We start from the raw sequence: 15,620 nt of genomic DNA on the forward strand, positions 1-15,620 counted from the left end.
CAGATGACAAGAATAGACATTTCCCCAAAGAAAACATCCAGATGGCCAACAGACACATGAAAAGATGCTCCGTATCACTGGTCATCAGGGAAATACAAATCAAAACTACAATGAGATGTCACCTCACACCTGTGAGAATGGTTAAAATCAACAACACAAGAACCAAAAGGTATTGGTAAGAATGTGGAGAAAAAGGAACTCTCCTGCACTATTGGTGGGAATGCAAACTGGTGCAGCCACTGTGGAAAACAGTATGGAGGTTCCTCAGAAAGTTAAAAATAGAACTACCCTATGATCCAGCAATTGCACTACTAGGTATTTACCCAAAGAATACAAAAATACTAAATCAAAGGGATATATGCACCCTGATGTTATAGCAGCATTATCTACAATAGCCAAATTATGGAAACAGCCCAAATGTCCATTGACTGATGAATGGATAAAGATGTGGTATATACAATGGACTATTACTCAGCCATAAAAAAGAATGAAATCTTGTTATTTTCATCAATATGAATGGAGCTAGAGAGTATTTAATTCTCTCTCTCTCTCTCTCTCTTTTTTTTTTTTTTTTAGAGAGAGAGAAAGAGAGCATGATCAAAGGAAGAACAGAGGCAAAGGGTAAGAAAGAGACTCTTAAGAGAGAGAATCTCACTGAGTGTGGAGCCCAACTCAGGGCTTTATCTTACAACCCTGAGATCATGCATGACCTGAACCAAAATCAAGAGTTGGACACTTAACTGACCAAGCCACTCAGGTGCCCTTGGAGCTAAAGAGTAATATGCTTAGTGAAATAAATCAGTCAGAGAAGGACAAATACTGTATGATTTCACTCATATGTGGTATTTAAGAAACAAAACAAATGAGCAAAGGGGAAAGAAAGAGAGAGGGGGGCAAACCAAGAAATAGACTCTTAACTGTAAAGAACAGACTGATGGTTACCAGAGGGGAGGTGGGTGGAGGGATGGGTAAAATTAAGGTGATGGGGATTAAGGAAGGCGCTTGTTGTGATGAGCACTGGGTATTGTATGGAAGTACTGAATCACTATATGTGCACCTGAAACTAATATCACCCTGTATGTTAACTAACTGGAATTTAAATAAAAACTTAAAAATAAATAGATTAAGTAATAATAAAGTCATGTCACAAATTTTTTATAAAAAGTACCTTGAGGTCCAGACCTCTATATTGTTAGCCGGGGTCCTAATAACTAGGATAAATGACCATGTTCCCTTTCAAGAAGCAAATACTGAAAGTTTTAGAGAACTCAGTTTTTATGTTGGTTTAAGACTAAATTGAGAGGCAATTGGTAGACCTTTTGTTTAGCTTTAAAGTTTTGTAGCTATTCTCTGGTTCTTTTATATTATTGAACTGCTGATATTGCCTTGTGTCTGACATGTTTTTAACAGCAAGGAATCTTATTGGTTCATACCTAACAAAGTCTTCTTGTTTATGTAATTGGCACATAATAATTCTTTTCCGGGATTTGTTTTTCTAGGCTTCTCAGTGATCTGTTGAATAAGGCCAGAGTACTTCCCGCAAATGAGCTTTTAAGGTATATCCTAATTCCAAGTCAGTGATTTCTAGTAACTTCAGTGAACTTCCTTTCTGAGAATTTTGGATCAAGATAAATCAAAATATTATGTGGACAGCTAAGCAGTGTTGAATTTGGTGCTAGCTGTAATTGCATTGTACCATGAATAGAACAGTCTCAGTACATTCTTTTCAGAGTGCCTGATTCACTATTTTAGTATTGCAACAGACTGAAACCTGCTATAATTATTTTTCAACTTCTGTGGTCTCACAAATAAAATGAAATTTAGATCACCAAAGTGATAATAATGGTACCTTTTATATATTTATCATTAATGAAACATAATTCTTAACATAATAAGTTATTGAGAATATGCTCCTTATAACTCCAAGATAAATTGCTGAATGATTCAGCTACTAAACACCAATTTTTATCAAGACAGGATGCCATATGTGTTTAACAAATCAAATAGACCTATAAGTGCTTATGCTGCTATGATCTGAACCCTTGATACTGTTGTAATTGCTTCTGGCATCTCAGGATTTTGAAAAGACTACAAATAAAGAACGCAGGTAAGCTCACCCAAAAGAATAGACTTTGAAGTACTATTAAATATCTATTTAATCAGAGGACTGTCCAGTACTGTGATAGACACAATTCACCACCTAAGGCATTTTGATAAGTCTACATTTATCATGAAGGACCTGGCTCCAAATTAGAATCCCAGTCTGCATTTTGAGAGGAAAAGAAAAGGGAAAAAGGAAGAGATATTCTATTGGGGGAAGGTAATCTGGATGTTAAAATTCAGGCAAAAAAAGAAATCAAAAGGTTTTAAGGAAACAACTATTTGAGATTAAAAAGAAAAAATAGTTTTTTTTTTAAGTTCATTGTAAAAATATTGCTCTAATTCTCATGAACTGAAAATAAAATTTAAAATACAGATTCTGGGTGGCACAACGGTTAGGCGTCTACCTTCGGCTCAGGGCGTGATCCTGGCATTGTGGGATCGAGCCCCACATCAGGCTCCTCCGCTATGAGCCTGCTTCTTCCTCTCCCACTCCCCCTGCTTGTGTTCCCTCTCTCGCTGGCTGTCTCTATCTCTGTCGAATAAATAAATAAAATCTTTAAAAAAAAATAAAATACAGATTCTGTGAATTAAAGGCCTAAATTAAGAGCAAAGAAGATAATGAGACATCTCTTCCCTAAAATAATTGTTATGGACAGTCTTACTATGAAGACTGAATAACTTTTTTGCATAAAATACTAATTTTTAAAATCTTTCACCATGCTATGAGCTGAATATTTGTGTCCCCCCCAAATTCTTATGTTGGCCTTTGGGAGGTGATTAGGTCATGAGGGTGGAACCATCATGAATGAGATTAATGGCCTTATACAGAAACCCCAGAAAGCTCCCTCTCCTCTTTCACCGTGTGAGGTTACAGTGACAAGACAAACATCTATGAGGAAGTGGGTTCTTACTACACAATGAATCTGCTGGCACCATGATCCTGGACTTCCCAGACTCTAGAATTGTGAGAAATAAATTTCTGTCATTTATAAGCCACCTAGCCTATGATATCGTGTTACAGCAGCCCAAATGAACTCAGGCACGCCATCTCACCAAGAATGCTGAAATCCATTAAAAATTAAACAAGAAATGCCCACTTAAGTCCTTTCCAAATGTTTTCTTTTTTTCCAAGAAGATGAATTAGACCATAGCTGATCTTGCAGGATTTGGGATAATCAAAATAATATACTGAATTTGAGTCTTCTTCCTCTTCTTCTTTTTTAAGATTATTTATTTATTTATTTGACAGAGAGAGAGAGCCAGCGAGAGAGGGAACACAAGCAGGGGGAGTGGGAGAGGAAGAAGCAGGCTTCCCAGCAGAACAGGGAGCCCGATGTGGGGCTCGATCTCAGGACCCTGGGATCACACTCTGGGCCAAAGGCAGACTCTAATGACTGAGCCACCCAGGTGCCCCAAATTTGAGTCTTCTTCTTAATTCAGCATGCAAGAAGTATGTTTGGGGCATTTTGTTATAGATCGCAAGATGCTGTTCTAAGGGCAAGGCAGTAGAAAGAGCAATCTTAAGAGAGCTGCTCAGAATAACATTTTAACAATCAATTCCTATCTTAATCAATTATATGACCTAGAAGTAGGTATAAGTTATTCATTCATTCATATTTAACATATAGTAAGCTAGGCAATGTGTTAGGCAAAGAGATGAAAAGATGAAAAACAGGACTTCTGGTTTCTGGTCCAAAATATAAGGAACTTGAATGTTAGCACTCTGTCCGAACAAGTAAAAAGCTGAGCAAACCGAAAAATCAAGTCTTCTAACATCTGTTAGAGAGTGAAGATACAGAACAAACCACAGCCACCATAAATGAAGAGACAGACAGACAGATATAGAGAATCACAATTTACTAGAGAAGAAACCATGATCAAAAACCTCTGCAGAAACGAGAATCAGGGTAAAAAACCCTAAACTGTAACTGACAAATTACTGGAGGCTCAGTGTGGACAAGTCTGAGAGTAAAAGAGTCCAGGGGAGGCCATTTGTAGAAGGGCTCCACACTCTGTGAGTATTACCTCCAGGAGCCCAACTAGGTTTACCTTCTCACAGTGAAGAACATAGAAAAATTCCTTGGTGCATCCAGCAGAAGGAGGAGAAAGCAACAATTTTTGCAATATTCCAGAGCATTAAAGAAATCTGCTCTTCACAAGTCCTCCCACAAGAGAAACTATTTTATGAGACTGTAACCTACTAGGGTTTTTATTAGAATCCAATTGATCTAGGGAATGAAAATACCCAACTCCAGCTCACACTAACCATCCTGTGGCATGCAGTGAAAGTGGTACAGAGGGAAATTTATAGCATTAAATGCACATATTAGAAAAGAAGACAGATCTAAAATCAATAGTCTTAAGTTTCTACCATAGGAAATTAGAAAAAGAAGAGTAAATTAAATTGAAAGGAAGCAGAAGAGAAATAATAAAAATTAGAGTAGAATCACCTAACTGAAAATAAGAAATCAGTAGAGGAAATCAACAAAAGCTGGTTCTTAGAAAAGATCAATAAAATTAATAAGCTTTTAGTCAGGCTAAGAAAATAAGAGAGGTGATACAAATTACTAACATTAGAATTGCAAGAGGGGACATCACTACCTATCCCATGGTCAGAGAATAATAAAGGAAAACTATAAGTAACTATGTGCTCACCAATTTGATAATCTTGATGAAATGAATCAATTCCTCGAAAGATACAATCTTCCAAAGCTCATACAAGAAGAAATGGACAATCTAAATAGGCATATATCTTTTAAAGAAATTGTACCAATAATTAACAAACTTACAATTCAGAAATCTCCAGGTCCAGATAGATTCGCTGGTGAATTCTACCAAATATTTAAAGTAGAAATTCTACCAATCCTCTACTTCTTCCAGGAGATAGAAGCAGGAGGAATATTTCCTAACTATTCTTTGAGGCCAACAATAACAGAACACCAAAACCAGGCGAAGACCAACATTATAGACCAATATTTCTCATGAACGTAGAACCAAAAATCTTCAACAAAATACTGGCAACTCAAGTCCAACATTGTATAAAGAGATTATATATACCATGACCAAGTGGGATTAAGTCCAGATACACAAGGTTCAAAATTCACAAATGAATTAACATAATCAATTCTATTACTGGGCTAACCTGAGAAAAATCACATAATTGTGACAATAGATGCAGAATTCACTTGACAAGATCCAATGCTAATTTCTGATAAAAACTCTCGGCAAACTAGGAATAGAGGGAAATTTCCTTAACTTGATAAAGATATCTATAATAACCCTATAGTTAACATCATATGTAAGGGTGAGAAACTCAAAGACTTCCTGCTAAGGTCAGGAACAAGGCAAGCACGTCCTTTCCCGTAACTCATTTTCTACATTATGCTGGAAATTCTAGCTAATGCATTAAGACCAGAAAAGGAAATAAAAAGCACACAGATTGGGAAGAAAGAAATAAACTGTTTTTGCTCATAGATGACATTATTATATATGTACAAAATCTAGAATAATCAGCAATAAAACTCCTGGAACTAATAAGTGATTATAGCAAGGTTGGAGGATACAAGGTTAATATACATATGCTTTCCTAAATATCAGCAATGAACAAGTGGAATTTGAAATTAAAAACACATTACCATTTACATTAGCATTCCCAAAACAAAATACTTAGATATAAATATAAGAAAATATATACAAGATCTAGATGAGGAAAACCACAAAACTCTGATGAATGAAATCAAAGAAAAATTAAGTAAATAAAGAGATGGTCCATGTTCATGAAAAGGAAGATTCAATATTGTCAAGATATTAGTTCCTCCCGACTTGATCTATAGATTCAATGCAATCCCAGTCAAAATCTCAGCAAGTTATTTTGTGGGTCTGACAAACTGATTCTAAAGTTTATATGGAGATGCAAAAGACCCTAAATAACCAACACAATACTGAAGGAGAAGAACAAAGTTACAGGACTGACACTACTCAATTCCTATGACTTATAATTGACTTAAAAGATCAAGGCTGTATAATATGAACACCTTCAGTTTCCTAACTCTTTTCTCATCTTTCTCTTTAACTCCAGTTACCTGCTTTCCTTCTGTCTCAAAAAACAAACAAAATAAAACAAAACAACAAAAAACAAAATCTCTACAGTGCAAAGGCAAAATTCTTCCACATAGCCATCCTCTTAGGCAGGTGTTCTTTCTCTTTCCCACCACCACCGTTGGTGTTCTACATAACTCCTCATTTCAGTACTCACCCATTCCCTAACTCTTTGGAGTTGGGCCTTCTCTACACCTAATAACTGTCTTAAATTGAGCTCTCTACACCTAATAACTGTCTTAAATTGGGCTCTCATGCTTGGAAGGGCATGTATCAGTCATACAGACCACGGTCCCTACACCCAGAGTTTTTATTCAGTAGGGTTGAGTGGGGCTTAAGAATATGTATTTCTCACAAGTTCTCAAGTGATGTAGATGATCCAGATCCAGGGAATCATACTTTGAGAATCACTGCTCTCTTGAAGATAACCAAAGACCACTTAGTAGCAAAACTGGGTAGGATTTTCTGAATCTTCAACTTCCTTTATTATTTCAGCTCCCATGATTCACAATTTCCATCACGTTGCTCCAATTTGTCTTCTGTTTTATCCTTTAAGCATCCGCCAATCTGACCAAACCAGTCATTGTTTTCTGTACATGCCCCATGTCTTGTATTATTCCCTCTGCCTATAGCATCCTTTTTCACTCACCTTTGCTTGTTCAAATACACAGTTCAAGTCTCAAAGACTTCTTCTAAATGCGACTTCCTGTGGAAAACTTTCCCTGAATAGCCCAACTCCCAGTTGATACTAATTGCTTCCTCCTTACCTTAGCATTTTATCTATATATCTTTTATTCAAGGGTATAACAAGGATTTTTGGAACTGAAACTTATACAATATGGAGGAGTTCTTCCCAGGAATAAAGCTTTCAAAATTAGAAATAAAAAATTAAGTACAGGGCCTTGGAAGGGGCTCAGGCAAGAAAACTTCTCTGAAATTTAAGCTTTGTTAACTTCACAGTGATCTGCCTCACTTCTTACTGGATGTTGCATTTCCCTTTTTAGATGGTCATCGTCTGGGACAGATATCTCTTTTTCTCACTCTCTTCCTCTCTCCTTTGGCTCCTTCTTTTTCTACTTTTAAGGGAAGCAGGTGAAAAAGAACTTTAAAGTCAGACAGATCTGGGTTTAAGATCCCTGCTAACTCGTTCACTTAAGTGAACTTCAGTTTCTTTCACTGCACAAAAGGGGTAATAATATCTACGTTTGGAATTAAAATAAGATCAAATATGATAGCAAATAAATGTCTTTAAACAGTGCTTAGGACATGATAAGCACTTGATAAACATTAGTTTCCCTCTTTGGATGGCAAGATCCTTATGTAAGTAATTTTCAATTCCCCCAAAGCACTTACCATTCCTTGCAAAGAATAGTTACTGAACACATATGGCCTATTTTCTATATAAAGGTTCAGAGAACATAAAATCCCTAAGCATACTGCTTCTTTCTCATTTTACAGCATGTTTTATTATTACTCTCACGTCAAGGAAACTACCTACAGAAATAAGGACTCTGCAAATTCTGTCACTCCACTAGGACTTGGTTGAATTTAATTTAGTGGGAAATTGGGCATCAATAAAGCAAACGGTTGGGAGGATGTCAGGAGAAGGGAAAGGAAATAATTTACCAAGGCTTTTCACTCTGGCTTATATCAACCTATTTCCTGCTATTGTTCGTAACTTGACATCACTTTTGGAATCTATCATGGTGGTCTCAAGAACATCCTCTGCTGCCTGTTGCATTCACTCATGTGCAAAGCAAAAGAGAATACTTAATTATGTGTTTTCTCAATGCAAGGGAGGAACAAAGGCAAATAAATTTACATATTTCTAAAGCATAACTTAACAACATAAACAACCTTATTCTAATATAGGGGATAAATTTAATCTAAATCCAAACTTTCCATTTATGTTGATTTAAAACTGTTTTCTCTCTAAAATTGCAAATGAGAGAGGAGAAATAACAACCAACACCACAGAAATACAAACAATGCACTGTTTTGCACTGTTGGTGGGAATGTCAATTGGTACAGCCACTGTGGAAAACAGTATGGAGGTTCCTCCAAGAGTTAAAAATAGAACTACCCTATGATCCAACAATTGCACTACCAGGTATTTACCCAAAGAATACAAAAACACTAATTCAAAGGGATACATGCACACCTATGTTTACAGCAGCATTATCTATAATAGCCAAGATATGGAAGCAGCCCAAGTGTCCACCAATTGACGAATGGATAAAGAAGATGTTATCTATCTATCTATCTATCTATCTATCTATCTATCTATCTATCTAAGGAATATTTTTTAACCATGAAAAAGAATGAAATCTTGCCATTTGCAATGACATGAACGGAACTAGAGAGTATAATGCTAAACAAAGTAAGTCAGAGAAAGACAAATACCATATGATTTCACTCACACATGGAATTTAAGAGACAAAAGACATGAGCAAAGAGGAAAAAAGAGAGAGAGACAAATTAAGAAACAGACTCTTAATTATAGAGAACAAAATGCTGGTTACCAGAGAAGAGGTGGGCTGGGGGGATGGATTAAACAGGTGATGGGGATTAAAGAGAGCACTTGTGATGAGCACCAGGTGATGTGTGGAAATGTTGCATCACTATATTATATACTGGAAACTAATATAACACTGTATGTTAACTAACTGGAATCAAAATAAAAACTTAAAATTAAAAAAAAACCCTGCTTTCTCTCAAAAAAAGAAAAAAAAAACAAATCCCATTCTTGATGAGCAAAAATATAATAAAGAAGTAATTTTAATAGTATGTATTTATCCTAACTGTATGATTAAAAAGGAGAGTCAGAATCTCTGCTGTGCCATTTCAAGCAGTTTAGCATGGTATATAGAAACATTTTTACTCACCCTACATTTTCTTTAATAAATTTTTTTCCAATGCATCAAATTATGAAATATTCCTAAACCGAGGGGCCAAAGTAAGTAATAATAGTCTGTTCCTACGTTAGTGACAGTGATGGTGGCCTAACAAAGGTTACTAACATTATCTCAATGGTAAAAAAAATCTCTATTTGAAATTAAATCACAAAGAGATAAAGTTTTTAAAATTCAGTTTTCATAAGAAGTGGCTTTATTGTATTCTATCTCAATTTTAAGAAATAAACAATCAAAGGAATATAACAATTCTGTCTAGATTTATGGAGCAGCCCAGAATAAGCGATCCGAAATATAAAATATAATTTGAAATATATTTGAAATATAAAATATAACACCACATCTAGAACATGAAATATAGGGAGAATAACTGCCACTTTCTCCAAGAATCAATTCCAGAATTGGTATATCTGAATACCACTCATGTATTCAGCCCAGGGCTGGGATCTATAAGGACCGCCTCAAAATAATGAGTGGTTATTTTTGCTTACTAAATAATAAAATTGTTGCTTAGCAAATAACTTTTGCTTAGTAAATTATTGGGAAAAAATCTAAATAATCCATACCTCAATTAGAATTCCAAATAAACTAAACAAAGCTAAGAAAAAAAATACCACTTGTTGGACAGAGTGTAAATTAGGTATAATTCATGAAGAAATTAGAGTCAACAACAAAATATTTCTCTTCCCTGAAATGGAAGACAGTTTCAAGATGCAAAATTTAGAACATATTATAATTCTGGTTTATTTAACAGCTTCTTTTAGTTAGTAACCTAGCAATCGATTAGATATTCTACAAGTAGAATCACACTTAAAATGAACCAACTATATCGTTTCTGTTCTCAGCAAACTAAATATCATATGAAAAAATAATGGCTTCACAATTAATAACTTGAAATATGTATATTCAATATTGGGCTTAGTCTACAATAATGATGTTACCAATGGATTTTTACCAACACATTGCTTGAGGCTCCTGAGATTTACTTACTAAACACAGGTCAAACAAAGCAAGGAATATTTAAAGCTCACCCTCTGGCCAGGACTTATTGAGAAGGAAATGTTCTCTAATATGGCATTCCCACCATCTATATACTTGGCTGTGAGGTCTTTGACAGTCATTTGGCCCCCTGAGGGCCAGATGTCATCTTCCTTCACATGATGATTCTCAGTAATCAAAACTTTTGAGAGCTGGGCATCCTTGGATGGTTTGAATGACTTGGTAGGTGGTTTACTTTCTTCTGTTGGCATGTCAATAAACTTGAAGACTCGGCTCACAGATCGCATCTGAAATGAAATAACAATATTTTATGTTTGTTTGCCTAATAACTGGAGGCAATGTCATAATTAGTGTGATGTTTCCTAAAAAAAATAACATGTAAGATGTGATGCTGCTCATCGTCACCCGGTTATTTGTCAGGAGATTTTCAATGAGCTAACAGGAAATAATTGGATATAATTAAAAGCTTAACCAAAGAGAATTAACTAGGATTTATATAAATGGGCTCTGTATCGACCTGTTTATTTTTGTGATCATTTAATTCTCAGTTATGCAAGCCACACATAAATGGCCAAACTATACTCAAAGGAATAGATGATGTCAAGGGGAAATTTTTTCTTCTGCTATGAACAACACTGTACACTGCTGTACAACTGGTATACTATAATAAAACTTTCCACGCCTCAAAACCACTACTAAGATTTTCACCTTTCTCTCAAACTGCCTTAAAAACTGTCTACAATTCTGTATGTCAGCTGGGTAGCAAGTGGACCCTTGATGCTTAGTAAATTTTGAATGACTTCACAATAATCTTCAAACAAATTTAAGTCATTGTCCCCTATCTGTGGTTAAATAATTACCTTTTTTATATAAATTACTTACAGGTCAATTTCCATTGCTGACATTGTAAAATGTCACTGCATATAAAAGTTGTGTTTGAAATTAAATACATGGTTGCTCTATAAATCTATTCATTGTAACATTTAATAAAGTGTATCTTTAATGCATACAGAAATAAAAGAGCTCAACTATATTTCAAAGGTGCTTAAATTCTTTAAGAACATATTCCTCTGGATAGTTATGATTTATTGGAATTTGGAATATAATTTTAAAAAGAGCCTTGCAAATAACAGGCACTTAATAAATATTTTAAAAATTCATAAAGGAATAAAGGAATGAATATGTAAATGATTACATATATATGAATCAGTAAATGAATAACAAGAAAGACTTGAAGACTTTGAATTTACTCAATTCCTATTTTTAATAGGAATTTAATACTAATCCTTGATGGCTCAGCTCTGCCCAGGAATTACTAGCTTACTGGAAGGAAATTTATTGCTTTTTTTGTCTTAAAAGTAATTATTGATTCTGGCTTTACTTGGTCAAGAATTCAACCATCTTGGGGTGCTTGGGTGGCTCAGTTGGTTAAGTGCCTGCCTTCAGCTGGGGTCGTGATCCTGGAGCCCTGGGATTCGAGCCCCATGTCAAGCTCCTTGCTCAGCAGGGAGTCTGCTTCTCCCTCCTCTGCCTCTCCCCTGGCTTGTGTTTCCTCTCTCTCTCTCTCTCTCTTAAATAAATAAAATCTTTAGAAAAAGAGAGAGAGAGAAAAAAAGAGTTCAACCCTCTCCTTCACAATGTTAATTTATAACCATATTTATAGTTAAGGCTTAGATTATTGGAAATGATTTCTTTTGCAAAAAAAAAGGGAAGAAATGTATTTGGGGCATTTGCTTCTATTATTGCTATTTTTCCTTATCAAAACATGAAATGGGAATTTTTTTTCATCTGCACTGTGGAATTATTGGTAGATAAATCAGAGGAATTTAAATATTGATCCTTGATCGAACATTAAAAATTCTATCTTAGCAAATGTAATTGTATTGCTTGTTTCACATGCTACTGATCAAGCTTGCTCTTTGTGAAGCTCTTCCATCTAGTAATTCTGTTGCTTTATTTTTTTCATCTTGAAAATATCTTCATATCATCTTCAATAATTTTTCAAGATTCAAGAGGAGAATTCTTTCAAACCAAATCCATTGTTATTGGAAGTGAAATATCCAAAGCCCACACCCATTATAAATAACTCTAGAGTGGCTCCCACACATAATAATTTCAATTCCAAATTATGGGCGACTTTCAGAGGTTGTTAAATCCTGATTCAGTTATTTTTTATTAACTTTGAATTAAAATACACTCTTCTATTTCATTATCATTAATTTTCCTAGAGAGCTGCTAGCCTATATAAGGCCTGGAAGATCAATTAGAATTATAATTACCACTGAGATGGAACTGCCAGAGAACAGCTCAAATGCATTTAAAGGGGTGCCTGGGTGGCCGTCAGTTAAGCATCTGTCTTTGGCTCAGGTCATGATCCCAGGGTCCTGGGATCCAGCCCCGCATGGGGCTCCCTGCTCAACGGGGTGTCTGCTTCTCCCTCCCCCTCTGCCTGCTGCTCCCCCTGCTTGTGCTCTCTCTCTCTCTCTGTGTCAAATAAATAAATAAAATCTAAAAAAAAAAAACATTTAAAATATTTTATTGTATTTATCCTGCATAAGAATAATATTGCCCTCCTGAAATGATTGAAAGAAATCCAGAAATGAAGCTTAATTTGATGAAATAAAGTAAGTCTGTTGACATTTCTGCATGTCGTGTTAAGTGCTTCAGTACATCAAGAAAGACACGATACAAAAAATCCTTTATATTTTAATACTTCCAAACAGCAAGCAAAACTTATATACTGCTATCTAAACTACTCAAAATTATATGTAGTGCTATTAGAAAATGACATTTAAAACCATTATTTTGGCAGCACTGAAATGTATATAATTTTTTTGCATAAGGAGTTATGAAGAGAATAGCAAATTACTCCATTAGTGAGGCTTACCACTGAGGGTGAATCTAGAACTTCTAAGGTCAAATGTAGTAAATGGAATGTACCTATCAAATTTAGAAAATGAAATTTTCAACTCATCATTTTTCATATAGTCTAGTTGTTTAAAGTGATCTCAAGACAGGCTAACATAGTTACCCACAGCATAGTCAAATATCCCTGATCAAGAACAAGTTCATCTTAACAATGGGCACTCATCCACAGCATTTGAGCAGACGCTTATTCAGTTCAGCGGGTTGGGAAATTTTCTGATGAGGAGAAAAGGTGGCTAGTGCAGATACCTGCATTATGGCCAGTTTTGCAACTACTGAAATGCCATTATGAAGGGATGATGTGGCCAGATAATATTATAAATTACTAATTCCTTGTACCTCACAGGCTCTCCAATTGGCACATTCTACTTCCACTGCTTTTGAAAGGAGAAGCCACAAAAGAACCAGAGCAAAAAAAATCAATTTTGGTCTCTCAAGTTTCAAAAATTGGCTTTTGGAACCAGAGATGGATAGTTTGAAAATTTTGAGCCATATGAACACTGGCTGTTAAGTTTCAAAGACCAAAGCTTGAAAGACTCAAAGCACGGTGTTTATGCAAAAATGGTAGCCATAGATTTATGATGGTTGAGAAACAGCTCCTCTCCTCACCCCAAAATCTGACTCATGAATCGGGGTAACAAGAGGACTTAGCCACCAGTTCCTTAAAAAGGAGTCCTGACTTGCAACCAAACTCTAGTTCTATCCTTGAATACATCTGGGGGATTTTTGGAACACAGGAGGCCTATGCCTCAATAATAAGGTGGAGCCCAGGAATGAGGCATGCCTTAGAGAAACTTCCAGTACGTGGCATAGCATGGAAGCAGTAGGGTGGACATGGGTGCTGGGCATATCTAGACCCAGATAGTTTCAGATTTCCCTGTATTTCCAGAGTGGTGCTAGAGGAAAGCCAAGTCCCAATCCTTTGGTCCCTCAGGGTCTTCCATGCTTTGGGCATGGAAGAAGTTGAGAGAGAGCTCATCAAAGATGACTCACAATCAGGATCAGAAGAACAAAGATGCAGTCTCCCTAGACTGTCCACCTCTAGGTCAAAGAGCCAACTCAACGTCTCAGAGACAACACAGACAAGGGGAAACCTAGGACCAGATGCTCCCCTCAGTATACTGGCATTCTGTAAACTCCATTCAGAATTTAGATTCGCTTCCAGCAGAATTTCTGAATATGCTGGGATCACTTCTTGCACTCAGCAGCACACATGTTCAAGCAGAAAATAAATTCAACTACAGCAAAGGCAGAGTCATATTTCTTATACATTTGATTTCATAGCCAAAGATTCACAGCTGACCAGGGAAGGACCCCAGTTTGGTGGAACCTAAAGCTTAAATAATTGAAGGGTCTCTTCTTATGTGAAAGCATCAAAATTATGCATTTATAATTAAGTATAGAGCCTCCAAATGTGTCCATGCAAGAGAGAGGACCTGAAGCTGATACACCACGGGTTTCATGTTAAGCCCAAGTTGCCTACTACAGTAACCTTACTCAAAGCATTCCTTGTTGTATCCTACCCATCTAGGGCTTAGCACCGAGTAGTCCCTTAATAAATCTTTGTTAAGGATGATTGACTCCATTGTTCTACCTCATCTGCTGAAAGCAGTATCTGGGCAGGGTGAATGACAGCGCTGAGTCCCTCAGCAGGCAATCGAGGCTGCCATTGTACCTCTCAGCTTCCCAGTCTGAAAATATACATTGCTATTTGGATTTGAAGGAAGTGGCAACATACCAAACTATTTTTAGTCTCATCTAGTTGTTTTCAATTGAGCTTTTTATTTTAACTTATTCCTTTTTCTAATTTAGAATGTCTATTAACATTTTCAGGTGATATGTAAAAACCACCATGCCACTGGATGGAAATTCAGATTTGGCAATTATCAGAGTGACTGTAGACCGTAGACTAGCTGCCTCTTCCTCTGCACTGAAGGGGTTTCCTGAGGAGGAACAAGGGGCAGCTCTGCCTGGCCCCCTGACAGGAGAGTCTCAAAGTAGCCATCACAAGCTTAGGTGAGAGCATTTGTCTTAGATTTTGAGAAATAAATGATGAAGGCAAAATGAGACTCAGGCGCTAAGATGCTCAACCCATTCTTCATGTGAAGAGGAAAACCTGACATAATCTGTACAGACTTCCATAAAATTCAAGTTTAGCCAAATGAGGTGGGATTTTTACTTGAGAATCAGCTGCTTTAAATTCCTGGTTTTGCTAAAAAATAATAATAAAATTAATTAATTAATTTCTGGTTTTCTTATTTAAATTTATTATGTTCCAAAAATTCTCCTGAGTCAATCTTTAACAATGAATCTCATTATCTTTATAATAACTTCTGAAGTTTCTAATCTAAGCATTAGGAGAACAAAGTCTTTAGGGAATGTGATGGTCTTAACAAAAAGAAAGCTCCACAGCCTTATCACAACCTTATTTTATAAGTGATGTGTTCAGCAAAAAAAAAAAAAAAAAAGAAAAAAAGAAAAGTGATTCCTGATTTTCCTTTTCCCTCTCTGTTGATAATGAGGGAAGAAAAGGCTTCAACATCTTTTCTGGAGTAAGTCAGAAAGCCAGACTCCCCTCCTCCA

At 36.0% G+C, this 15,620-nt stretch overlaps 1 protein-coding gene across 1 annotated transcript in view; it reads right to left on the reverse strand.

Annotated features, from left to right (window-relative positions):
• Positions 1 to 15,620, reverse strand: part of CFTR (CF transmembrane conductance regulator) — a 162,591-nt gene that overhangs the window by 24,875 nt on the left and 122,096 nt on the right. The window contains exon 22 of the mRNA XM_087860871.1: positions 10,145 to 10,399. Coding sequence (XP_087716997.1) covers positions 10,145 to 10,399 — 255 coding nt within the window. The remainder of the gene's footprint in view (positions 1 to 10,144; positions 10,400 to 15,620) is intronic.

The sequence above is a fragment of the Ursus americanus genome, chromosome 3 (assembly GCF_024610735.1).
Source record: "Ursus americanus isolate L20-20 chromosome 3, mUrsAme1.1.p, whole genome shotgun sequence".
NCBI classification, from domain to species: Eukaryota; Metazoa; Chordata; class Mammalia; order Carnivora; family Ursidae; genus Ursus; species Ursus americanus.